A 24,045-nucleotide genomic window follows, 5' to 3' on the forward strand; every position below is an offset into this window, starting at 1 on the left:
AGCCACCGCAATGAGAAGCCCGCGCACCGCAATGAAGAGTAGCCCCCCGCTCTCAGCAGCTAGAGAAAGCCTGCACGCAGCAGCAAAGACCCAACCCACCCAAAAATAAATAAATAAAATATTAGATTACTTAAAAAAAAAAAAAAGTAATACAGGCCCATGGTTTAAAAAAAAAAAAATAGCGAGGAAACGGCCGGGTCCACAGGACACCAAACAGATTCAAAGACTTCGAAAGCAGAAGTTCAGGTAATGCTGGGCAGAATAACAGTTCTCCAAAGGTCCGGGGGCGGGGCGGAAGTCCAGACCCTGCTCCCTCCAGGCCCCGCCCCACGTCGGCCCCGCCCCTGGCTTTCTGTTCAGTCCAGGCTACTGCTCACGCCCCGCCCCTCACCACGCCCCACCCCTCCTCGGCCCCGCCTGCTGCACGGTCGCGCACGCGCAGTTGCCTGCAAAACCCGGAAGCAGAGCGAGGGGCACAGTCCTTGGTTTTTCTGGTTCAACCCGGGTCTTTGGGACGCCCCCAGGCCCTTGATCCGCCACACCTGAGGTTCAGGGGTTGTTACGTACGTTAAAACCCCTTCATCCGCTTGTTCCGCGCCTGGTAAGTCCCGGCAGCACCGTGAGACTATAGGTCTCCGCCCTGGCCTTTCCGCCCTAGGTCCAGGTAGACACCGCTTGCCGCGTTGCTTTCCTGCTCAGAACCCTTTAGTGACTTCCACAGGCTCTGATCCCCTCTCTCTCTCAGATGCGCTGTTTCAAGTCCTCACTCCGGAGGTGGATTCTCGTCCTCCCATTCGACCCTTCCCGGGCAGTGATGGCTGTGCAGACCCAGAGGCCACATCTTCTCCTTGGCCTTGGGGTCGTACAGACATCACCCTTCTCCTGACACCCTCCCCATCTTCGCGACCTCTGGAGTCGGCCGGCCCCTCCCCTCCCTAGCCATCCACTTTGCACTCACCGCTTTGGAGATCTCTGACCCACGCACTGGGACAGGTGACATGCACCCGTTCGGTGACACTCTTTGTGTTTGTTCTGGACAAAACGCATCCCACTGCCTGTGCTTGTCGTGGTGTGTTTACATTCCCGCAGCCCCACTGGAAAATGCATTTCGTGGGCAAGGGACATGTTTCTCTCTCTTCCATACCTGTGAATGTACAGGGCAGGGGATGGAGCAGAGTCCGAGAGAGAATGAGAAAGACTGAGAGGGAAAATAGTGAAAAAGAGAGGGTGAAATGGAGGATGGGGCAGGTGGATGTGGAGAATACAGTAAGAGCAAAAGAGTGAACCAGAGGAAGAAACCTAGATAAAAAGGCACCTCCAGAAAGACAAAGGGAAGCAAATTGGACGACAGGGACCTTGATGGGGTAGAAGTGGGAGCAGCAAGGGACCGGTACATCGAACTGAGAGAGTGGGGAGGGAATCAAAGAGTTCAGGCCATGGACAACAGAGACACATGGTGCTGGGACAAAAAGAGGGGCAAGAGGTGACAGGGAGAGCAGAGAAACAGAGCAGGGAGGAAATTCCCTGGCATTAATCCCTTCAATGCCTTCTCATTGCCCTCAGGACGAAAATCCAGACTCCACTGTATGCCTTTATAGCTAGGAGCTCTGGAGGTGGGGTGACCCTCCGGAGTTGGTCCAATTCGAGGGAAGGAATAGGCTTTTCTATCCTGCACTGATCAGACATTGGACACCGGCTGTCCAAGGAGGTGCCGTGATTTTGGGGCGGCAGCTCCCTGTGTCTGAGTCCAGTTTTCAAGGGGAGGCGGGGTGCGGAGCTGTGAGCCATCAGTAGCCAAACTCCTGGCTGTGAGGAAGTTCGTGTCTGGATCCTGAGGGGATGGATTCAGGAGGTTTACTCTACGTAGTAACTTCTGTGGGGTCTCTTAGGAGTGTGAAGTTCATCGACGATACTGGAGTCTCGTCGGAATATGTGGATCGTTGGAGACATTACTCTTGCATTATGACATTATGGCAGTGCCTGACTTGAGGGCAAGGTCTCCAAGAAGGCATATATGGGATCCTGGGTTGGTGGGTGCCTTCCTGCCAGAACAGAAGCTACTGGCGTTTGGAACGTGGTGTGGGATGCCACGGCAGAGTGTGCAGATCAGTAGGGGATTCTGTCCTGTAACACTGTGGGGTGCCCACTGGGAGCTTGTAGGAGTGTGGGGTGGGACTGGGGTCAGGTGATGGGGGTTTTCATTGGGGGGGGTTGCTGGGGGCGGATCTCTGGGCATAAACCTGGAGGAGCTGTAAGTCAGGACAGGACGGCATCCTTTGGCCACTGCCACTGTGTCATCAGTTTGTATCTCTGGGCAGTTATTTTGTTCAGCATATACAGATGGTGATATTGTCCCATCTTAAAAAGAAACAGCAAAAAAGAGCCCTTTACTACATTTGCCCATCTTTAAAACAAAAAATCTTCAATTAGCTATATTTCCCACTCTAGTAAGTGCCCTTTCTTACTCTCCATTTCAAAACAAAATAAACAACTAGGGCTTCCCTGGTGGCGCAGTGGTTGAGAGTCCGCCTGCCAATGCAGGGAACACGGGTTCGTGCCCTGGTCCGGGAAGATCCCACATGCCGCGGAGCGGCTGGGCCCGTGAGCCATGGCCGCTGAGCCTGCGCGTCTGGAGCCTGTGCTCCGCAACGGGAGAGGCCACAACAGTGAGAGGCCCACGTACCGCAAATAAATAAATAATAAACAACTAGAAAGTTGTTTGTTTCACTGCTTCAATTCTTGCTTCCAGTTCTCATTTGAAACCCATCCAGTCCAGCTTTCACACCCACTGTTCCACTGATACCTTGCTTATCTAAACGTATTTCTAAATCTAGTGGTATATTCTCAGTCATCATCTTGTCCTTTCAAAAACTTGTTGCACTCCGTCTTCTGGAAGCACTTTTTTCTTGGCTTTCACATCACACTGTTTTTAGAAAATAAATATAGCTAGCTACCAGCCGTCCGTTTTAATTTTCTTCTCCGTGTTCACTTCTCAGTTTCCTGTGCCTCTTTCTCTGACCTCCCTGGTCTCTGACTGTGGGAGTATCTCTGGCCTTAGTCCTTGAATTTCTTTTCTCTGTCTGCACCCACTGTTTCTGTTTCTATCTCATGTCATAACTTTAAACACTGATGTCTCCTTTCACGTCTCCACCCAGACCTCTCCCCTGAAACCGCAGTCCTGTACCCAGCTTATCCAGCTGTCACCTCAGCATCTCTGCTGGGACAGGCAACTGGCATCTTCACCTTAATATGTCCAAAAATGACCCCCCGAACCCTCCCAGATATATTCTCTTGCCATCCTCCACGTCTCAGTATAGGGCAACCCTGTACTTAGGTCCTGGGGCTTAGGTGAGCATCTCAGCATGTTTTAAAAATATACATTGCTTTACTCGCTAGTGTTTTAACTAATGACAAAAAAAAATTAAAAATAGATGTTTAGTTAAAATGGATAAGGGAATAATACATGGTTCTAAAATCTCCTGGGGTATGGGGGAAAAGGTTTGAAGACCACAGCCCTTTCTTATCTGCTTTCTTTAATACCCTTTAAAAAAAAATATATATATATATATAATTGAAGTATAGTTGATTTACAATGTCGTGTTAGTTTCAGGTGTACAGCACAGTGATTCAGTTGTATATTATATACATATTACATATATTCTTTTTCAGATTGTTTTCCCTTATAGATTATTACAGGATATTGAGTATAGTTCCCTGTGCTATACAGTAGGTCCTTGTTGGTTATCTGTTTGACATATAGTAGTGTGTATATGTTAATCCCAACCTCCTAATTTATCCCTCACCCCTCTCCCCTTTGGTAATCATACATTTGTTTTCTGTGTCTGTGGGTCTATTTCTGTTTTGTAAATAAGTTCATTTGTACCTCTGATACCCTTCTGATCTTTTCTCCTACTTGTCCCCTCCTCACTCACCCTACTGAAGCCACACAGGCCTGTTTGCCCTTTCTGGGACACTACCACTTCAGGGCCTTCCCATGGTGTCCCTCTGCCTAGAGGCCTCTGACCCTTCACTTGCAGATGGCAAAATCCCTTCTTTCCTCGGGTCTTTGTTCTGCTATCACCTCTCACTGGCACCTTCTCTGGCTTCTCCCTCCTCCCCCGCCCCCTAATAACATTCCACAAGGTGGGAGGTGGGCTGGTCCTGCCTCCTCTGAGTGGTGCTCAACTCTGGCATCACAGTACACTGCTGAGGCGTTTTGCAGATACATCTTTTGTGCCTCCTGACCAGAGATTCCCCTTCAAATAGTCACGTGGAATGGAACCTCCATAATGTTCAAAGTGCCTCCGGTGATTCTGATCTGTACCCAGCTTTGAGCACCAAGGCTCTGGCTCCTCCATTTATGAAGCTGAGATCAGCCCATGATCCAGAGAGGTGAGGGGGCTCTGTTCTGAGTGGAGTTTGATCAGGGCTGGTCTGTGACCAAGGGGAGGGTCCGTCCAGCCCCGAGTCCCCCTGCTACAGCGTACGTGGGGGCTTCAGGAGGGGAGTGAGATCTGAAGGAAAGGGTGGGAAAACTCACCTCTTGGTCTCTGTAGGAGTTTACTGTCCTGAGTCCCTCCTGGGACAGTGGGCAGCAGAGGACTGTCTGTTCCACATGCTGAGGTCCTCCCTGTGTGTGTGGCCATGACTCAGGAAGGGCGTGTGTCGATTCTAAGCATTAAACAGCCTATTCTTGACACTCAGGATTGACTTCTCAAGACTGATCTTTGCCTGAGGAAGAAATCTGGAAGAGGAGGGAGAGGAAAGAACAGGAGTCAGGAATGGCTCTTTCTCAGGTAAAGTCATATTCTCAGTCGATTGTTTTGTCTGTCCTTCCTGAAATGCCCTTTTTTGGATTCAGTAATGTTATCTGACTCTGAAGTGTCCTGCCTGACACCTGTACAGTCACAGCCACCCAGGTCCTTCCCTCAGGGCCTGTCATCTCCACTTAGATCCCGTCTCCCCATGACCCAGTGACCTGGAACTTGTGAAGAGGCTCCACTGGGTGTAGTCCTGGGCAGGGCTTCACACCCATGGACTGGAGACAGGGTGTCAGTGGTATTCAGTGGCAGGAATTGCTTAGATCTAGATGCACTGTCTGCTCTCTGTCAACCAGGATAAAGAAGCTGCACCTATAAGTCATGTACTAATGTGTAGGAATAGCTGGAAAATTCTGGAAAAGAAGAGTGATAAGAGGAAACCAGCTCTGCCTGACTTTATAATGCTTTCAGAGCTAAACAAGTGAATCATGGTGTTTCTGGTTCCAAAACATTAATCATTAATGTTCTCCATTACCGTCATGAATGGAGAAGAAAGTTCAGAAACAGACATCAGTGATAGAGGATGTTTTATTCGATAATTGGTTTTAAAATATGGAGTCAATCGAAATATCTGTCATTAAGAGGTTTAAAAAATTATTCTCAGCACATCCATCCCATAGGGACCACGGTGTTCCCGCAAGGACTATCTTGCAGCAGGTGTTTTAGGTAAAAATGATTATAATTCAGCCAAGACATGGAGCCACAACTTTATTCCTGTCATCAGAGAGGCTGTAGCCAAATTCTGGTTCCACTGTTATTAATAAATATTATATTCTTTTATTTTAAGCATCATGTGAGATAGATATATATATATGGTGCTCAAACGTCCAACAAAGCAGTAGCTTAGGTACTAGGATGTAAAGCATCCCCTTCCCTATCTCCATGCCTCATGTCTCAGTGGGGAACCACTGTTGTAGGTTTTGTGGCAAGACTCAGCTCAGATCTTGTAAGACTGCATTTCACATCATTATGCAATTTTAGGAAAAATTCTTCATTGAATGTTTGTTGTAATATTTTATTCTGTAAATTTAAAAAACATACACAGCATGTGTCTAGAAGTGGTTTTCACATTAGTAAACACAGATACAGCTTGATCTTCATTGGAACTCTCTCTTAATGAAGACTCATGGGACCTTTACAATTTTTTGCTGACATAAAGAACGTGTCAGTGGCTGCCTTGGAGCAGGCTGACTTCTCTGCAGATGTCTGAGGATTTCTCTGGGTCAAGAATGGTGCATTTCATATTTTGATAGATTTTGTCAGATGTCCTCCCCTAAAACTGCAAAGGTTCCCTCCCCGCCACCAACATGTGAGATTTTCCTCAATGTAAGCAAAACTTGATACTGTATTCTTTTTGTATTTTGAAAATTTGGGGGAAGATGACAATCCTTTGTATTTCCATTTCCAACTACTTGTGAGTCAAGTTCATTCTTTTATGGAAATAAAACATGGATTTTCATACTTTGCTCAGTTTTCTTTTGATATATATTTAAAAGCTATTTTATATTTTGTAGTTTAATTCTTTACACATGCCCTGGTATCCTTCTTAGTTTAGCATTTCTTTGCAGTGAAACATAAATCCTTCCTTCTTGCCCTCTGCTTTCTGATCTTGCTTGAGAAGGCCTCACCTCCCATAATTTTTTTGTGTGTGTGTGGTACGCGGGCCTCTCACTGTTGTGTCCTCTCCCGCCGCGGAGCACAGGCTCCGGACGCGCAGGCTCAGCGGCCATGGCTCACGGGCCCAGCCGCTCCGCGGCATGTGGGATCCTCCCGGACCAGGGCACGAACCGGTGTCCCCTGCATCGGCAGGCGGACTCTCAACCACTGCGCCACCAAGGAAGCCCTTCGCATAATTTTAAAATACTGTGTTCCGCATAGTCCTAATTGTTCCTGTTTATAATTACGTCTTTAATTTGGATTTAACTAAATCTCTAGTTTGGCTTTTTTGTGTATATCTTGCAGCTATTTTATTTCATTCATTTTAGTTTCAGATATTACCCACACTGTGCATACCCCCCACACACACATTCACGTATGTCAATAGTTTCACATGTAATTTGGCAAGGCCCACCATTTTGTTTTTCTCTTCAAAATTTTCTCTCTCCTGGGCTTCCCCGGTGGCGCAGTGGTTGAGAATCCGCCTGCGAATGCAGGGGACACGGGTTCGATCCCTGGCCCAGGAAGATCCCACATGCCGTGGAGCAACTAAGCTCGTGTGCCACAACTACTGAGCCCGCATGCCGCAACTACTGAAGCCTGTGCGCCTAGAGCCCGTGCTCCACAATGAGGGAAGCCACTGCAATGAGAAGCCTGCGCACCGCAACGAAGAGCAGCCCCCGCTCGCCGCAACTAGAGAAAGCCCGCGTGCAGCAACGAACACAGCCAAAAATAAATAAATAAATTTTTTTAAAAAAAGAAAAAATTTCTGTCTCCTAAATATAATGCAGACTTTTTATTTGAAATCCCACATTTCTTTCGCCTTCGAATTGCTCTGAATTTCTAAATCCCTGAGGTCTTTACGCCACCACATCTTCCAGCGAAAAGTAGGTTTGCCGGTCTTGGATCGCGTCTTTGTTACATCCTTCAGTAAAGTTTTTAAAATTTCATCACATATGTCTTATGAATAGGTGTCACAGTAAAATCGCTAATGGGAATTTGCTTCTCGCTCTTCTGGCTCCGGCTTAGGCGTCCTGTGCAGTGGTGAATGGCAGGAGCCTGCTGGCCCACTTGCCTCAGCCTTACCTTTAGTGGAAATGCCTCTAGTGCTTCCAGTGATTATGATACTTGGTGAAATAGTTTTACTTATTAACAGTTCCTTTAATTTCCTATTTGGCATAATTTGGGGGGGGGGTTAGTTTACCATATCCACTTTTTAAAAAATTTATTGAAGTATAGTTGATTTACAATGTTGTGTTAATTTCTGCTGTACAGCAAAGTGACTCAATTATACATATATATATTCTTTTCCATTCTGGTTTATCACAGGATATTGAATATAGTTCCCTGTGCTATCCAGTAGGACCTTGTTGCTTATCCCTACTTGGCATCATTTTATTTATTTGTTTATTTTTTTGGCTGCATTGGGTCTTCTTTGGCACGCGGGCTCTCTGTAGTTGCTGTGAGTGGGGTCTATTCTTCTATGCGGTGCACAGGCTTTTCATTGTGGTGGCTTCTCTTGTTGCGGCACACAGGCTTCAGTAGTTGCAGCACGTGGGCTCAGTAGTTGTGGCACATGGGCTTAGTTGCTCCGCAGCATGTGGGATCTTCCCGGACCAGGGTTCGAACCCATGTCCCCTGCATTAGCAGGCGGATTCTTAACCACTGTGCCACCAGGGAAGCCCGGCATAATTTTAATCATCCAGTATTTCTTCAAAGGTCTACTGCCATGATAAACATTTTTTCTATTTAATCTGCTAAATTAACCTACAACGTTAGTAAATTTCCTCATCTTGAATCACCTTTTTTTTTTATTAGTGGAATAAACTCCACTTGACTTTTGTTGGTGGCTGAATATCTGAGTTAAATGGATAGACCTGTATTTATGTTTTTGCATGTATGTGGACTCTGTCATGCTTGAAGATACCACTCATACTCTAGCTCATCCAGGTACTGAATATCACTTAGTGTGTAGAACATAATATGTATCTCTTCCACATAAACAATCCTGTGTTGAATAATTTCATTTGTATATTTCTTCCATTGTCCTCAAAATGAGAAATCTACAGTGATTCAGTGGATCTGATATCCTCTGCTGGAAAAATATAATAAAATTAGGGACATATAAATTACTCAAAATGATCTGTCACTTCAACTGAATCAATCCCTACACCTCTTTCCTACTCACATTTTGTGTGAAAACAACAACTCTCCCCATGGTCTCTTAGTGAAACATGTTTTTTATTTCAGGGACTATTGACATTCAGGGATGTGGCCATAGAATTCTCTCAGGAGGAGTGGGAATGCCTGGACCCTGCTCAGAGGGCCTTGTACAGGGACGTGATGCTGGAGACCTACAGGAACCTGCTCTCCCTGGGTGAGGATAACACCCCTCCAGAAGTTGGGATCTGCCCTAGTGAGTCTCTTGAGAACCCCTGCCTTGCTTGACTGAGATTGAAGCTGTGTTGACTATGAAATGAAACATAGGATAATTTAGCATCTGGAGTTTAACCTTCCCCTCTCTTTAGATGGTCACACACATCAGATTAGTAGTGGCTTCAGAAGATGAGTAAAAACAAAATCTTATGGCAAACTTTAAAAATTTTCCAATTCTGGATCCACTCTTATCCCTGTAGTTTTCATTCAGTAGTTCTTGGAAGACAACTAGGTTATCTTTTTAAAAGATGCTCCTTAAGCACTCAGAATGAGACAGTGAGTGAAGAGATTTGTGAAATATTTTTTTAGACACATCTGTAACGTCCTCTCAAAAGAACAAAGGGCTAGAATTGTATTCTGGAAAAGCCACAGCACATTATGTTCCTCTCTTATAAACAGAAAACTCTTTTTCTGACCTGAATATTATTTAAATTTTGGAGCAAGGGAGAAAGCCCCAGAATGTGGAGAACAAAATGAAAGAAGTGAAAAAAGTTGGTGGGAATGTATCAAAGGTGTGAACATTGGTAAGAGCTCAGAAGGGCAAAGAGGAAGCCGCACCAGTAATAGTTTGGGAAAGTCCCTGTAAGTGGGAAAGTTCTATGGGAAAACAAATGTTTATTTCTTGTGAGCTCTCAAAGGAAATTTTTCTCCCCTTCCACTTTTTTTATTTTTTTGCGGTACGCGGGCCTCTCACTGTTGCGGCCTCTCCCGTTGTGGAGCACAGGCTCCGGACGCGCAGGCTCAGCGCCCATGGCTCACAGGCCCAGCCGCTCCGCGGCACGTGGGATCTTCCCGGACCGGGGCACGAACCCGTGTCCCCTGCATCGGCAGGCGGACTCTCAACCACTGCGCCACCAGGGAAGCCCCCTTCCCTTCCACTTTCTGCTTTCTTCTTCAGACATGTAAAAGTTCATCCTTCCAGCCTCCAGGGGTGCTCCAGCTCATGCAAAGACCAAGGCAAAATTTTGATCATTACCTATGACACTCTTTGTGGGGCACTGGGAGGGCTGGTTATAAGAGGTCCTCTTTCTTCTTTGGTCTCATTCTATACCCAGTTTTCAGTCCACACAGATCAGAGATGAAGCCTCCCCAGTCCTGGCCCCAGTTCTTCTCCAGATTCCATTCCCATTTCAATACTTGGGAGACCTTCTCATGGGATGGGAAAACATTGCCATCTGGGGCCCCAGGAGAGTGCATGGGGCTATGTCAAGTCCTCTCTGCCTCTTTAGGACCCCCAGCCATTTCTTCAGTTCTGCTTTTGCCACACATCAAGGAGTATGTGTAACAGAAGTGGTGTGGGTCTTTCGATCTAGCAGTAAAATTGCTTTTACTCAGCGGGAGAATATGCAGTACCATACCGTACCTTAAGTTCTGGTGTGTTGTGCTTTTGTTTCTTTCTTAGAGTGTTTTCTAATTTCCCTGGTGAGATCACCTCTGACTCATTGGTTGTTTTAAGAGTGTTTTAAAATTTCCATATATTTGTGAGTTTTCCAGTTTTCCTTAAGTTAATCATTTCTATTTTCCTTCTACTGTGGTCGGAGAAAATTCTTTGTATGATTTCGGTCTTTTTCAACTTATTGAGACTTGCTTTATGGTTTAATATATGGTCTACCCTAGAGAATGTTCCATGTGCACCTAGAGAAGAATGTGTATTTTGCTTTTATTGGGTGGAGTGTTCTCTATATGTCTGTGAGAGCTAGCTGGTTTATAGTCTTGCTGAAATCCTCTGTGTCCTTACTGAACTTCTGCCTGGCTGTACTCTCTATTAAAAGGGGGCAATGGAAGTCTCCAAATGTTATTCTAGAACTGTTTTTATTTCTTCCTTAAATTCTGTCAGTGTTTGCTTCATATATTTGGGGGCCCTCTTGTTTAGGTGTGTATATGTTCATATTTGTCGTAATTCCTTGCTGAGTTATCCTTTTTTCAATAAATAATGTCCTTCTATGTCTCATAAAAAATTTTGACTTAAAGTTTATTTTGCCTGATAATAGTATAGCACTCCAGGTCTCTTTTCGTTACTATTTGCGTGGAATTTGTATTAGTTTGCTAGGGCTGCCATAACAAAGTACCACAGCCTGTGTGGCTTAAACATCAGAAATGTATTTTCTCACGGTTTTGGAAGCTAGAAATCTGAGATCAGGTTGTCAGTGGAGTTGTGTTATCCCAGGTTATTCTCTTTAGCTTGTGGCTGGCTGTCTTTTCCTACCTGTGTCTTCACATGGTCTTCCCTCTGTGTGTCTGTGTCGTAATCTCCTCTTCTTATAAGGACACCAGTCATTAGATTAGAGCCCACTCCATTGACCTCATTTAACCTTAATTACTCCTTTAAAAGCCCTAAGTACAGTCATATTTTGAGGTATTTGATGTTAGGACCACAATTTTTGGGGGGACACAATTCACCCCATAATTTTGGGGGACACAAATTCATCCCATAACAGATTCATTTGCTGTTCTTTCATTTCTAACCTATTTGCATCTTTGTATCTAAAGTGAATCTCCTACATATAGAACATAGGCATACCTTGGAGATACTGTGGATTTGGTTCTAGACCACTGCCATAAAGCAAATATCACAATAAAGTGAGTCACGAATTTTTTGGTTTCCTGGTGCATATGAAAGTTACGTTTGCATTATACGGTAGTCTATTAAGTGTACGATAGCAATATGTCTAAAAAAATGTACATACCTTAATTACAAAATACTTTAGGGAATTCCCTGGCGTTCCAGTGATGAGGACTCTGCACTTCGACTGCAGGGGCGCACACGTTCAATTCCTGGTCAGGGGACTAAGATCCTTCATGCTGTGTGGCACAGCCAAAAAAAAAAAAACCTTTATTGCTAAAACTCGCTAATGATCATCTGAGCCTTCAGTGAGTCATAATTCTTGTGCTGGTGGAGGGTCTTGCCTGGATGTTTGATGGCTGCTGACTGATCAGAGTGGTGGTTGCTAAAGGTTGGGTGGCTGTAGCAATTTCTTTTTTAAAAATTTTATTTATTTATTTATTTATTTTTGTCTGCGTTGGGTCTTTGTTGCTGCATGCGGGCTTTCTCTAGTTGCGGCGAGCAGGGGCTACTCTTCGTTGAGGTGCGTGGGCTTCTCATTGCGGTGGCTTCTCTTGTTGCGGAGCACGGGCTCTAGGCTGCGGGCTTCAGTAGTTGTGGCATGCAGGCTCAGTAGTTGTGGCGCACGGGCTTAGCTGCTCTGGCATGTGGGATCTTCCCCGACCAGGTCTCGAACCCGTGTCCCCTGCATTGGCAGGCAGATTCTTAACTACTGCTTCCCCAGGGAAGCCCTTCTTTTCTTTTTTTAAACATTTTTATTGGAGTATAGTTGATGCAGTTTCTTAGAATAAGACAGCTAAGAAGTTTGCCTCATCGGGTGACTCTTCCTCTCATGTAGCAAGCAATGTTGTTTGGTAACATTTTACCCACAGTTGAACTTCTTTCAGAATTGGAGTCAGTCCTCTCAAACCCTGTGGCTGCTTTATCAATTAAGTTTATGTAATATTCTAAATCCTTTATTTAACATTTCAGTGGTCTCCACAGCATCTTCACCAGGAATAGATTCCATCTCAAGAAACCACTTTCTTTGCTCATCCATAAGAAGCAACTCCTCATCTGTTATAAAGTTTTATCATGAGATTGCAGCAATTCAGTCACATCTTCAGGCTCCTTGCTATTTTTGCCACATCTGTAGTTACTTCCACTGAAGTCTTGAACCCCTCAAAGTCATCCATGAGGATTGGAATCAACTTCTCCCAAACTCTTGTAAATGTTGATATTTTGGCCTCTTCCTGTGAATCATGAATGTTCTTAATGGCATTTAATATGGTGGCTCCTTTCCAGAAGGTTTTCAATTTAATTTGCCCAGCTCCATCAGAGGAATCACTGTCTATGGCAGCTATAGCCTTAAAAAATGTATTTCCTGAATAATAAGACTTGAAAGTTGAAATTACTCCTTAATCCATGGGCTGCAAAATGGATGTTGCGTTAGCAGTCATGAAAACAACATTAATTTTGTACATCTCCATCAGAGCTCTTGGGTAACCAGGTGCATTGTCTGTGAGCAGTAATATTTTGAAAAGAATCTTTTTTTCTGAGCAGTAGGTCTTAGTACTGGGCTTAAAATATTCAGTAAACCATGTTGTAAACAGATGTGCTGTCATCCAGGCTTTGTTGGTCCATTTATAGAGCACAGGCAGAGAAGATTTAATGTAATTCTTTAGGGCCCTATGATTTGGGGAATGGTAAGTGAGCATTGGCTTCAACTTAAAATCACCAGCTGTATTAGATCCTAATAAGAGAGTCAGCCTCTCCTTTGAAGCTTTGAAGCCAGGCATTGACTTCTCCTCTCTAGCTATGAAAGTCCTAAATGGCATCTTCTTCCGATATAAGGTTGTTTTATCTACATTGAAAATTTGTTTAGTGTAGCCACCTTCATTAATTATCTTAGCTAGATCTTCTGGATAACTTGCTGCAGCTTCTACATCAGCACTTAATGCTTCACCTTGCACTTTTATGTTATGGAGATGGCTTCTTTCCTAAAACTTCATGAACCAACCTCTATTAGCTTCAGACTTTTCTTCTGCAGCTTCCCCACTTCTTTCACCCTTCTTAGAAGAGAGTTAGGGACTTGCTCTGGATTAGACTTTGGCTTAAGGGAATGTTGTGGCTGGCTTGGTCTTCTATCCAGACCATTAAAACTTTCTGCACATCAGCAATGTAGCTATTTTGCTTTCCTATCATTCATGTGTTCACTGGAGTAGCACTTTTAATTTCCTTCAAGAACTTTTCCTTTGTGTTTACAGCTTGGCTGTTTGGTGCAAGAAGCTTAGCTTTTGGCCTGTTTCAGCTTTCAACATGCCTTCTTCACTAAACTTAGTTGTTTCTAGCTTTTGATTTAAATGTAGAGATGTGTGGCTTTTCCTTTCACTTGAACACTTGACCTAATTTCAATATTGCTATGTGTCAGAGAATAGGGAGGCCAAGAGAGAAAGAGAGAGAGAGAGATGGGGGAATAGCCAGTCAGTGGAGCAGTCAGAGCACAACTCATTTACTGATTTAAGTTAGCTGTCTATATGGGGTGCAGTTCGTGGTACCTCAAAATAATTACAGTAATAACATCAAAGATCACTGATCACAGATCACCAAAATGAATATAATAATAATGAAAAAGTCTGAGATACTGCAAGAATCACCAAAATGTGACACAGAGACACAAAGTGAGCAAATGCTGTTGGAAAAACGGTGCCAGCATATTTGCTCAACACAGGGTTGCCAGAAACCTTCAATTTGTAAAAACATGCAATATCTGTGAAGTGCAATAAAGCGAAGTGCAATAAAAGGAAGTAGGCCTGTATAGTTGGATCCTATTTTTTTAATCCTTGCTGCAAACGTCTACCCTTTCATTGGAGTTTAGTCCATTTACATTTACTGTAATTAGTGATAAAGGAGGACCTCTGTCACTAGCTGTTTGTTTTCCATGTGTCTTATATCTTTTCCCCTCAAGTCTTCCATTACTGCCTTCTTTGTGTTAGATAGGTATTTCCTAACGTACAATTTTGATTCCTTCCTGTTTCCTTTACTATACAGTTGGCCCTTGGATGATGTGGGGGTTTGCGGCACTGACCCTCCCCACAGTTGAAAACTGTTTATAGTTTATAGTCAGTCCTCCGTATATGCAATTCTTCTGTATATGTGATTTCTTCTTATCTGTGGTTCTGCATCTTATGTTTATTTTGTTTGTGTTTTTTTTTGTTTTTTCATTGTTTTGGCCATGCTGCACAGCTTGTGGGATCTCAGTCCCTGACCAGGGATTGAACCTGGGGGCCATAGCAGTGAAAGCTCCGAATCCTAACCACTATAACCTGGCTTTTCAATGTGTCTGCTCTTTGCCCCAACTTTAATCTCTTGCCCCAAGTGTCAGCAGCTAATACATTTCCCTTTATATATGGTTGTTTTTTCTTTTTCCTTTTTTTTTGGCCATGCCATGCGGCATGCGGGATCTTAGTCCAACCAGGGATCAAACCCATGCCCCCTGCATTGGGAGCATGGAGTCTTAACCACTGGACCACCAGGGAAGTCCCTAAATATGTTTGATAAGTGCCTGCTGCATAGCATCTCTGCCCTGGGAGAGTTTTGAGTTATGCAACATTTTCCAATTCTCACATTATGTGTTCCTTTGAACATAAGTCCTTTTTCTTGTTCGTAAGGGAGAAATCATTAGATTTCCACAGTCTGTAATTTTGTATAATTGTGGTACTATTTACCTGTTGGTTTTATCTTGGTTTATTAAAATTTTTTATTTATTGTCACTTACAGATTATGGATTTCAGTAGCTAGCATAGAGTATGACTGCAGTTCACCAACTGTTAATGTTGTATAATGCCTATTCTGCTTGAATATAGATAGTTTTAGAGTAGATATTCAGAATATTTTGTCACACCAACGATATATTATTAAATTCCTCCTGATTTTGCTGTTACCTTTTTAGTTTTTCAATTTGTAATTTTCATGTATTTATCTTAATCATTATGTTTTTTTGGATTATTTATCATTACTTCATATGGTGCTATCTGTTAGCACTTATTTGCATGCAATAATTTATGTAGTAAATCTGCATTTTTATAATACCTGTTTCTCTTCAATATGAGACAACCATTTGTCTACTGCCAATTGGTGTGTTCTTTGATGTGGTAGTCAAAGAATACACTTTCATAGATTAGGTAAGTTTACATAGTGTGAGTGATTTGGTTTTAGAGTGTTTGAAAGTAGGCTTCAGTTAAAATAATTTAAAATGCATGTATATTTTATTAAAGGATTCTATTCACTTTCTATTCTTAAACATTTATAGAGTTTGGTTAAGAAGTTTTTCATCTCTTCAATGTAAGTATTACTTTTAGTGTAATATTCATCTTCCAACTCTACTTAATATGAAGACTATGGTTATCTTTCAGATACCTCCATTAGTTTTCTGACCAAGGAATTATTAAAGAAGAAAAACATTAATAACAGAGAATTATACCAACCAGTGGTCTTGGGAAGACATGGAAGCCATGGTATTGAGGATTTTGACTTCAGCAAAGTCAGGGGAACTGTGTATGAATTTGAGAATAAGTGTGGATGTGAAGAAAGAAATTCCAAAGGAGAGCTTATGACAGATAACATAAATCACACTGGTAGAAAAGAGAAACAATACAGCAAATCCTGGATTAACTTACCTTTAAAACAAAGTGTTTCTTTAAGAAAAAGTGCATGTCAATATTTAAAAAATAGGAAGTCATTTATAAAGAATTTGTTAAAAATAAAAAATAACATAGTTTATGCAGGAAACAAGTATCCAGAACATTTTGACAATAGAACTGGATTAAGCTTTCAATCACATCTGGCTGAATTGCAGAGATTTCAAACTGAAGAGAAAATTTATGAATGTAATCAAGTTGAGAAGTCTGTCAAAACTTGTTCCTCAATTTCATCACTTCAAAGATTTCCTCCTAGTGTCAAAACCAACATTTGTAACACATATGGAAAGGTTTCTTCCTTCATTCCTATGTATCCTTCATTGCTTACACAGCAACAGAAAACAAATATTAGAGAAAAATTATACGAATGTAGTGAATGTGGAAAGACTTTTATCCATCATTCAGTCCTTACTAGTCATCAGAGAATTCATTCTGAGCAGAGACCTTACAAATGTAATGAGTGTAGTAAAGCCTTTAAACAGTTCTCAAACCTCACAAGACATCAGAGAATCCACACTGGAGAGAAACCATATAAATGTAATGTATGTGACAAGGTCTTTAATCAGAATTCCCACCTTACAAATCATTGGAGAATTCATACTGGAGAGAAACCACACAAGTGTAACGAATGTGGTAAGGCTTTTATCAAATGTTCAGACCTTTGGCGTCACGAGAGAATTCATACTGGAGAGAAACCTTACAAATGTAACGAGTGTGGTAAGGGTTTTACCAAACGTTCATATCTTTGGGATCATCAGAGGATTCATACTGGAGAGAAACCGTACAAATGTATTGAATGTGGCAAGGTTTTTAGGCAGTGGTCTACCCTCAGGATTCACCGAAGAATTCATACGGGTGAGAAGCCTTATAAATGTAATGAATGTGGCAAAGCTTTTAAGCAGTGCTCACACCTGACTAAACATCAGAATGTACATCCTGGAGAAAAGCCACACAAATGTACTGTGTGTGGCAAGGCTTTTATCCACATTTCAAGTCTGGTAAAACATCAGAAAATTCATACTGGAGAAAAACCATACAAATGTAATGAGTGTGGTAAGGCTTTCATCCAAAGTTCAAGTCTTATAGAACATCAGAGAATCCATACCGGTGAGAAACCTTATAAATGTAGTGAATGTGGCAAGGCCTTCACTGTGTGTTCAAGCCTAACTAAACATAAAAGAAACCACACTGGAGAGAAACCTTACAAATGTAATGAGTGTGATAAAGCCTATACACAATTCGTACACCTTACTAGACATCAGAAAATACATACCAAAAAGAAAAATCATGAACCTAATGTACCTGATAATGCTTTTATTCAGAGCTCAAGCTTGGAGGATTATCAGAGAATTCATGGTAGAGAGAAACCGTACAAATGTAATGAATGTGGCAAAGCCTTTAACTGGTGTTCACGCCTCACCCGACATCAGAGGATCCATACTGGAGAGAAACCATATAAATGTAATGTGTGTAGCAAGGCCTTCAGTCAAAACTCAAACCTAACGATTCATCAGAGAATTCATACTGGAGAGAAACCTTACAAATGTAATGAATGTGGCAAAGCCTTTAAGCAGTACTCAAGCCTCACCAGACATCAGAATACACATCCTGGAGAGAAGCCACACAAATGTAATATGTGTGGTAAGGCTTTTATCAAACGTTCACACCTTTGGGGTCATGAGAAAATGCATACTGGAGAGAAGTCATACAAATGTACTGAGTGTGGCAAGGCCTTTAGACAATGGTCTGACCTTAGGATTCACCAAAGAATTCATACTGGAGAGAAACCCTTAGAAACGTAATGAATGGTGTAAATCATTTAACCATTTTAAACAATGGACTATAATCAGATAACTTATACTAGGGAGACTAAGTCTCTAGTCCTAGATTAATCAATTTCAGATGTTAAGTTCTTCACAGTTATTAAAAGTCAAAATCATTTCAAATTTATGAAATGATGGGTATTGGTAAAGCAAGGAGATCTTTGGAAATGTACCACTTCCCTCTTTTTAAAAATACTTTTATTATATGAAGTTTCTTGAAAAGGCTGTATTACTATTGATGTTTTTCAACCTAAAGTTGAAAATTTATTGATGTTATGCCTTCATCACATGCTTTTATGTGTTACCATGATGGGCTCTGCTAAGGGATCATTAAGATAAAAGGGCCTACTTGTATTAGGTGGGGATCATTCATATTCATGTTTTCTGAAGGAACAGGACACTGAATTTTAACGAACAGCACTGTGTTTTTGAATGAGTAAAACAATGATGTAAATCATAATAATTTCAGATCCTCTTCTACAGATTTGTTGGTACAACAGAGGACCCACTGGATTATCAGAAACCAATGCTCTGCCAGTTGAGGCTGAAACAGAGCAGTCCTTAAGATTAAGAGACTGAAATTTTGGGCTTCCCTGGTGGCGCAGTGGTTGAGAGTCCGCCTGCCGATGCAGGGGACGTGGGTTCGTGCGCCGGTCCGGGAAGATCCCACATGCCACGGAGCGGCTGGGCCCGTGAGCCATGGCTGCTGAGCCTGTGCGTCTGGAGCCTGTGCTCCGCAACGGGAGAGGCCACAACAGTGAGAGGCCCGCGTAACGCAAAAAAAAAAAAAAAAAAAAATGAGACTGAGATTTTCATGAGAATAGGATGATAGGTTAGTAGGGACTGCTTATGTGGTAGAAATAATGGAGAAGAAATGATGGTCCTCCTCTCTTTTCAAAGAAAATAGCTGATGTCAAAGATGAGAGAAAATATAGTCTTATTCTTAGTAACTAAAGAGAACAATTATCAGAAAGGAGAACTTAATCAAAACACCCAGAATGCAGTGTACATGTGTAGGATCCACATTTAACCACTGTATCACTTTGATACCATTTTACTCAAAATGTGTCAGAGTTGTCATGTTTTATTAACATAATTTAATCATTTTAAAACTCTAAATGAATTTTTTTCTATCTTATCAAGCCTATGCCACCTCACTGTGGTACTTCGTAACAAATACTAACAATACATCTTTAGGACGTTAAGGTTGAAAGGCACCTGCAACAATTTCTTTGCATGATGGAATCAAACAACGTACAATTTTATGAATATATATTCACAACATCCTTGAGTTATTCTTTCTACACTCTGCCCCTTGGGTATTCATGTGGATATGATTAAAATACCATAGCAGTACAACTTTAGACTCTGCCCTCTTTAACATTTGAAGTACTATTTGTAAATGTGATATGATTATATTTCAGCGTGCCCCATTTTTTGCCTGCATAAGACCCATGGCTTGCAATGCCTTGATTTATCAGTATACAAGGTAAAAAATAACATGTTAAGCATATGAAGTGTTAGGAAGTAGAAAATTTAAGGAATAAAGATAGGAATAGTATTTTATTCTTGGAGCTCTTACTGGAGTAATTTGAAAAGATCACTGATCATAAGTTTCCCCTTAAGAATGAACAGACTCGGGACTTCCCTGGTGGTGCAGTGGTTAAGAATCCACCTGCCAATGCAGGGGACGAGGGTTTGAGCCCTGATCCGGGAAGATTCCACATGCCGTGAAGCAACTGAGCCCATGTGCCACAACTACTGAGCCTGCACTCTAGAGCCCGCGGGCCACAGCTACTAAAGCCCGCACGCCTAGAGCCTGTGCTCTGCAACAAAGAGAAGCCACCACAGTGAGAAGCCAGCACGCTGCAACGAAGAGTAGCCCCCCACTCGTCGCAACTAGAGAAAGCCCCCATGAAGCAACAAAGACCCAACGCAGCCAAAAATAAATAAATAAGATAAATAAATTTTTAAAAAAAGAACAAACAGACTAACTTAAGGAGGAAAGGATGGTTTATTTTGTTTTATTTGTAGGCCAACTAGGAACTGAACATATGGACCCCCCTCAAAAATAGTTAATTGCACTTTTGGATATCCCACAGATATAAGATAGACCCTCCAAAAGTTAATACAGAAATCTCTTGTAAAATGGAGTCGGGAGGCCGGAAGGGGGAACTCTCATGTCCTCCCACTTGACATCAACTGCAAAGCCAATAGGAAGAGAAGTTTCTTCCATCCACCTGGAGAAACATTACTACTTTACTACCCAGCAGGAGGAAGAAATCATTTATCCTTGCCCAGCAACAGCCCAGCCAATGAGAGACTCACAACTCAGCCAATGGGAAGCGTTTATACTTTGAACTCCCAGTTTCCTTTAATGGACCTTTTTTTTTTTTTTTTTTTTTTAATGACAGCCCTTCACAAGTTCCCCTTCTCTTCTATGAAAAAGTTTCTCTCCTGTGGTCTGCCATAGATTGCATGTCCTGAATTGCACTTCTTTGCTGTTTCTGAATAAACCCACTTTGCTTGTAAAATAACTGGCTGTTTTATTGTTTTAGGTCAACAACTAGAACCCAAAATCTGCTTTAGATGTCAAGACTGGTAATGCTAGACACCAAATAAGGATGAAAATGTTTTAAACATAATTAGACTTTTTGGATACAGCAGTGCAGGCTTCCCAAGTTGGCACAAAATGGCTTGAGAGAGCAAGGAGAGGAGACCTGTTTTAGGTTTATGTAGAGGTTATGAGTCCTGCAAGAGGTCTGATTTTCCTGGGGGCACCAAACAAAGGAGCATCTTGGCTTATAAGATTCCCCACTGTAGAGTACAGGGAGGACACAATAAATATGTGCTTTTTTTTTTGGTTTTGGTATGTCAGTTGTACCTCAGTAAGCTGTACTAAAAATGGGGAGAGGGTTGAGGCTTAAAAGCTGTCTATGGTCAGTCTCATTCTACCATGGGGATTTGTGAAGTAGTCGGCAATCTGCATCCTGGAAGAGGCTTCTCACCAGAATCAGACCATGCCGACACAATAATCTCGAACTTTCATCCTCCAGAACTGAGATCAGTCAAGATGGTGGAGCAGAAAAACCTTGAGCTCACCTCATCTCATGGGCACACCAAAGTCACAACTATTTACAGAACAACCATTGATGAAAAAGACCAGAACCAGCCAGAAACGACCACTAAAGACATAAAGAAGGAACTATAACAAGATGGTTAGGAGGGTCAGAGTCATGATATAGTCAAGTCTCAGAGCATTTGGCTTAGAAAGCCAGTGGGGCTTTCAGGAGTCCCAGAGGGCTGGGGGAGATAGAGACTTCACTCTTAAATGGCACACACAAAATATCACGTACTCCGGGACCCAGGGCAAAAGCAGTAACTTGACAGGAGCTTGCGTCAGACCTACATGCTGATCTTGGAGAGTCTCCTGGAGAGACAGGAGGCAACTGCAGCTCACCCTGTGGACAAAGACACTGGCAGCAGCCATCCTTGGAAGCTCCTTCTACTGTGTGGACAGTGGTGCTAGCAAGCACCATTGTAGAATCCTCCCTCTAGCTTATTAGCCCCAAGACCCTGCCCTGCCCTAGTGCAACAGCCTGTAGGTATCAGTGCTGGGACACCTCAGGCCAAGAAACTAACTGGGCAGAGACACTGCCCCACCTCTCAGCAGATAAGCTGCCTCAAGACACCCTGAGCTCACATCCACCTCTGGACATGGCCCTGCCCACCAGAGGACCCAGGATCTAGCTCCACCCACCAGTGGGCAGGCATCAGCTCCAGAATCCTCTGGGCCCTGACCCTGTCCTCTAGGAATTCTGCTGTAGTCTCCAGACCAGCCTCATTCACCAGGGAGCACACACCAGATATAGGAAAACCATAGTCCTGCAACCTAAGGACCCAGCCTTCTCAACAGGAGGCCAACTGTAAATATATATGCACCCAACTTAGGAGCACCTAAATACATAAAGCAAATATTAACAGATGTAAAGGAAGAAATAGACAGTAACAATAACAGTAGGGGACGTTAACACCCCAATTAGATCAATGGACAGAAAATCAATAAGGAAACACTGGCCTTAAATGACACATTACACTAGATGGACTCCATATATATATATATATATGATGTATACACATAACATTCTATCCAAAAGGAGCAGAATACACATTCTTTTCAAATGCACATGGAACATTCTCCAGAATAGATCACATGCTAGGCCATAGAACAAGGCTTGGTAAATTTAAGAAAATTGAGATCACATCAAGCATCTTTTCTGACCACAACCCTGTGAGACTAGAAGTCAAATACAAGAAAAAAACTGCAAAAAACACAAACACGTGGAGGCTAAACAATATGCTACTAAACAACCAATGGATCATTGAAGCAATCAAAGAGGAAACCAAAACAATACCTGGAAACAAATGAAAATGAAAACATGATGATCCAAAACCTATGGGACACAGCAAAAGCAGTTCTAAGAGGGAAGTTTATAGCAGTACAAGCTTACCTCAGGAAATAAAAATCTCAAATAACCTAACCTTACACCTAAGGGAGCTAGCAAAAGAAGAATAAACAAAACCCAAAGTTAGTAGAAGGAAAGAAATCATAAAGATCAGAGCAGAAATAAATGAAATAGAGACTAAATAAACAATAGAAAAGATCAATGAAACTAAGAGCTGATTCTTTGAAAAGGTAAACAAAATTGATAAACCTTTAGCCAGACTCATCAAGAATATAAGGGAGGGGGCCAAATCAATAATATCAGAAATGAAAAAAGAAAAGTAATAACCAACACCACAGAAATACAAAAGATCATGAGACTGCTACTAACAACTGTATGCCAATAAAATGGACAACTGAGAAGAAATGGACAAAGTCTTAGAAATGTACAATCTCCCAAGATTGTACCAGGAAGAAATAGAATATATGAGCAGACCAATTAACAGTAATGAACTTGAATCAGTAATATAAAAACTCCCAATAAACAAAAGTCCAGGACCAGATGGCTTCATGGTGAATTTTATCAAACATTTAGAGAAGAGTTAACACCTATCCTTCAACTATTCCAAAAAACTGCAAAGAAATGAACACTCCCAAACTCATTCTAAGAGGCCAGCATCACCCTGATACCAAAACCAGACAAAGATATCACAAACACACACACAAAGAAAACCCCAAGAAAATTAGAGGCCAATATCACTAATGAACAAAGATGCAAAAATTCTTAATAAAATATTATCAAACTGAATCCAACAATACATTAAAAGGACGATACACCTTGATCAAGTGGGATTTATCCCACGGATGCAAGGTTTTTTTTTTAACATCTGCAAACCAATCAATGTGACACACCACATTAACAGACTGAAGAATAAAAATCATATGATTATCTCAATAGATGCAGAAAAAGCTTTTAAGATCCAACATCTATTTATGATAAAAACTCTTCAGAAAGTGGGCATAGAGGGAACAAACCTCAACATAATAAAGGCCATATATGACAAACCCACAGCTAACATCATACTCAACAGTGAAAAGCTGAAAGCATTTCCTCTAAGATCAGGAACAAGACAAGGACGTCCACTCTCACCATTTTTATTCAACATAGTTCTGGAAGTCCTAGCCACAGGAATCAAAGAAGAAAAGAAAGAAAAGGAATATAAATTAGAAAGGAGGAAATAAAACTGCCACTGTTTGCAGATAACATGATACTAAGAAAATTCTAAAGATGCCACCAGAAAACTACTAGAGGTCATCAGCGAATTTGGTAAAGTTGCAGGATACAAAATTAATATACAGAAATCTGTTGCATTTTTATACACTAACAATGAACTATCAGAAATAGAAATTAAGGAAACAATCCCACTTACCATCTCATTAAAAAGAATAAATACTACTATACATATATATATATTTGGCTGTGCTGCATGGCTTGCGGGATCTTAGTTCTCTGACCAGAGATCGAACCCAGGCCCATGGCAGTGAAAGCACGGAGTCCTAACCACTGGACTGCCAGGGGATTCCCCAAAATACTACTATATTTAAAATAGATAATGAACAAGGA

General features: G+C 42.0%; 1 protein-coding gene across 5 annotated transcripts; it reads left to right on the forward strand.

Moving 5' to 3' along the window:
* Window positions 1-349: 349 nt before the first annotated feature.
* Window positions 350-22,721, forward strand: LOC137214777 (zinc finger protein 677-like). Of its 5 annotated transcripts, XM_067718994.1 has the most exons (6): window positions 362-601; window positions 4,200-4,392; window positions 4,705-4,796; window positions 8,727-8,892; window positions 15,870-17,795; window positions 18,461-22,721. In XM_067718994.1, exons 3-6 carry the CDS (start codon window positions 4,782-4,784, stop codon window positions 18,517-18,519), a joined length of 2,166 nt encoding a protein of 721 aa, XP_067575095.1. In that variant the 5' UTR covers window positions 362-601; window positions 4,200-4,392; window positions 4,705-4,781; the 3' UTR covers window positions 18,520-22,721. The 5 variants fall into 5 exon arrangements, with proteins under 5 accessions (XP_067575091.1, XP_067575093.1, XP_067575096.1 ...); XM_067718990.1 differs by having other exon boundaries at window positions 350-601; window positions 4,267-4,392; window positions 15,870-22,721; XM_067718993.1 differs by having other exon boundaries at window positions 364-601; window positions 8,727-8,853; window positions 15,870-22,721.
* The last annotated feature ends 1,324 nt before the right edge of the window (window positions 22,722-24,045 follow it).

The sequence above is a fragment of the Pseudorca crassidens genome, chromosome 20, assembly GCF_039906515.1.
Source record: "Pseudorca crassidens isolate mPseCra1 chromosome 20, mPseCra1.hap1, whole genome shotgun sequence".
Lineage (NCBI taxonomy): Eukaryota > Metazoa > Chordata > Mammalia > Artiodactyla > Delphinidae > Pseudorca > Pseudorca crassidens.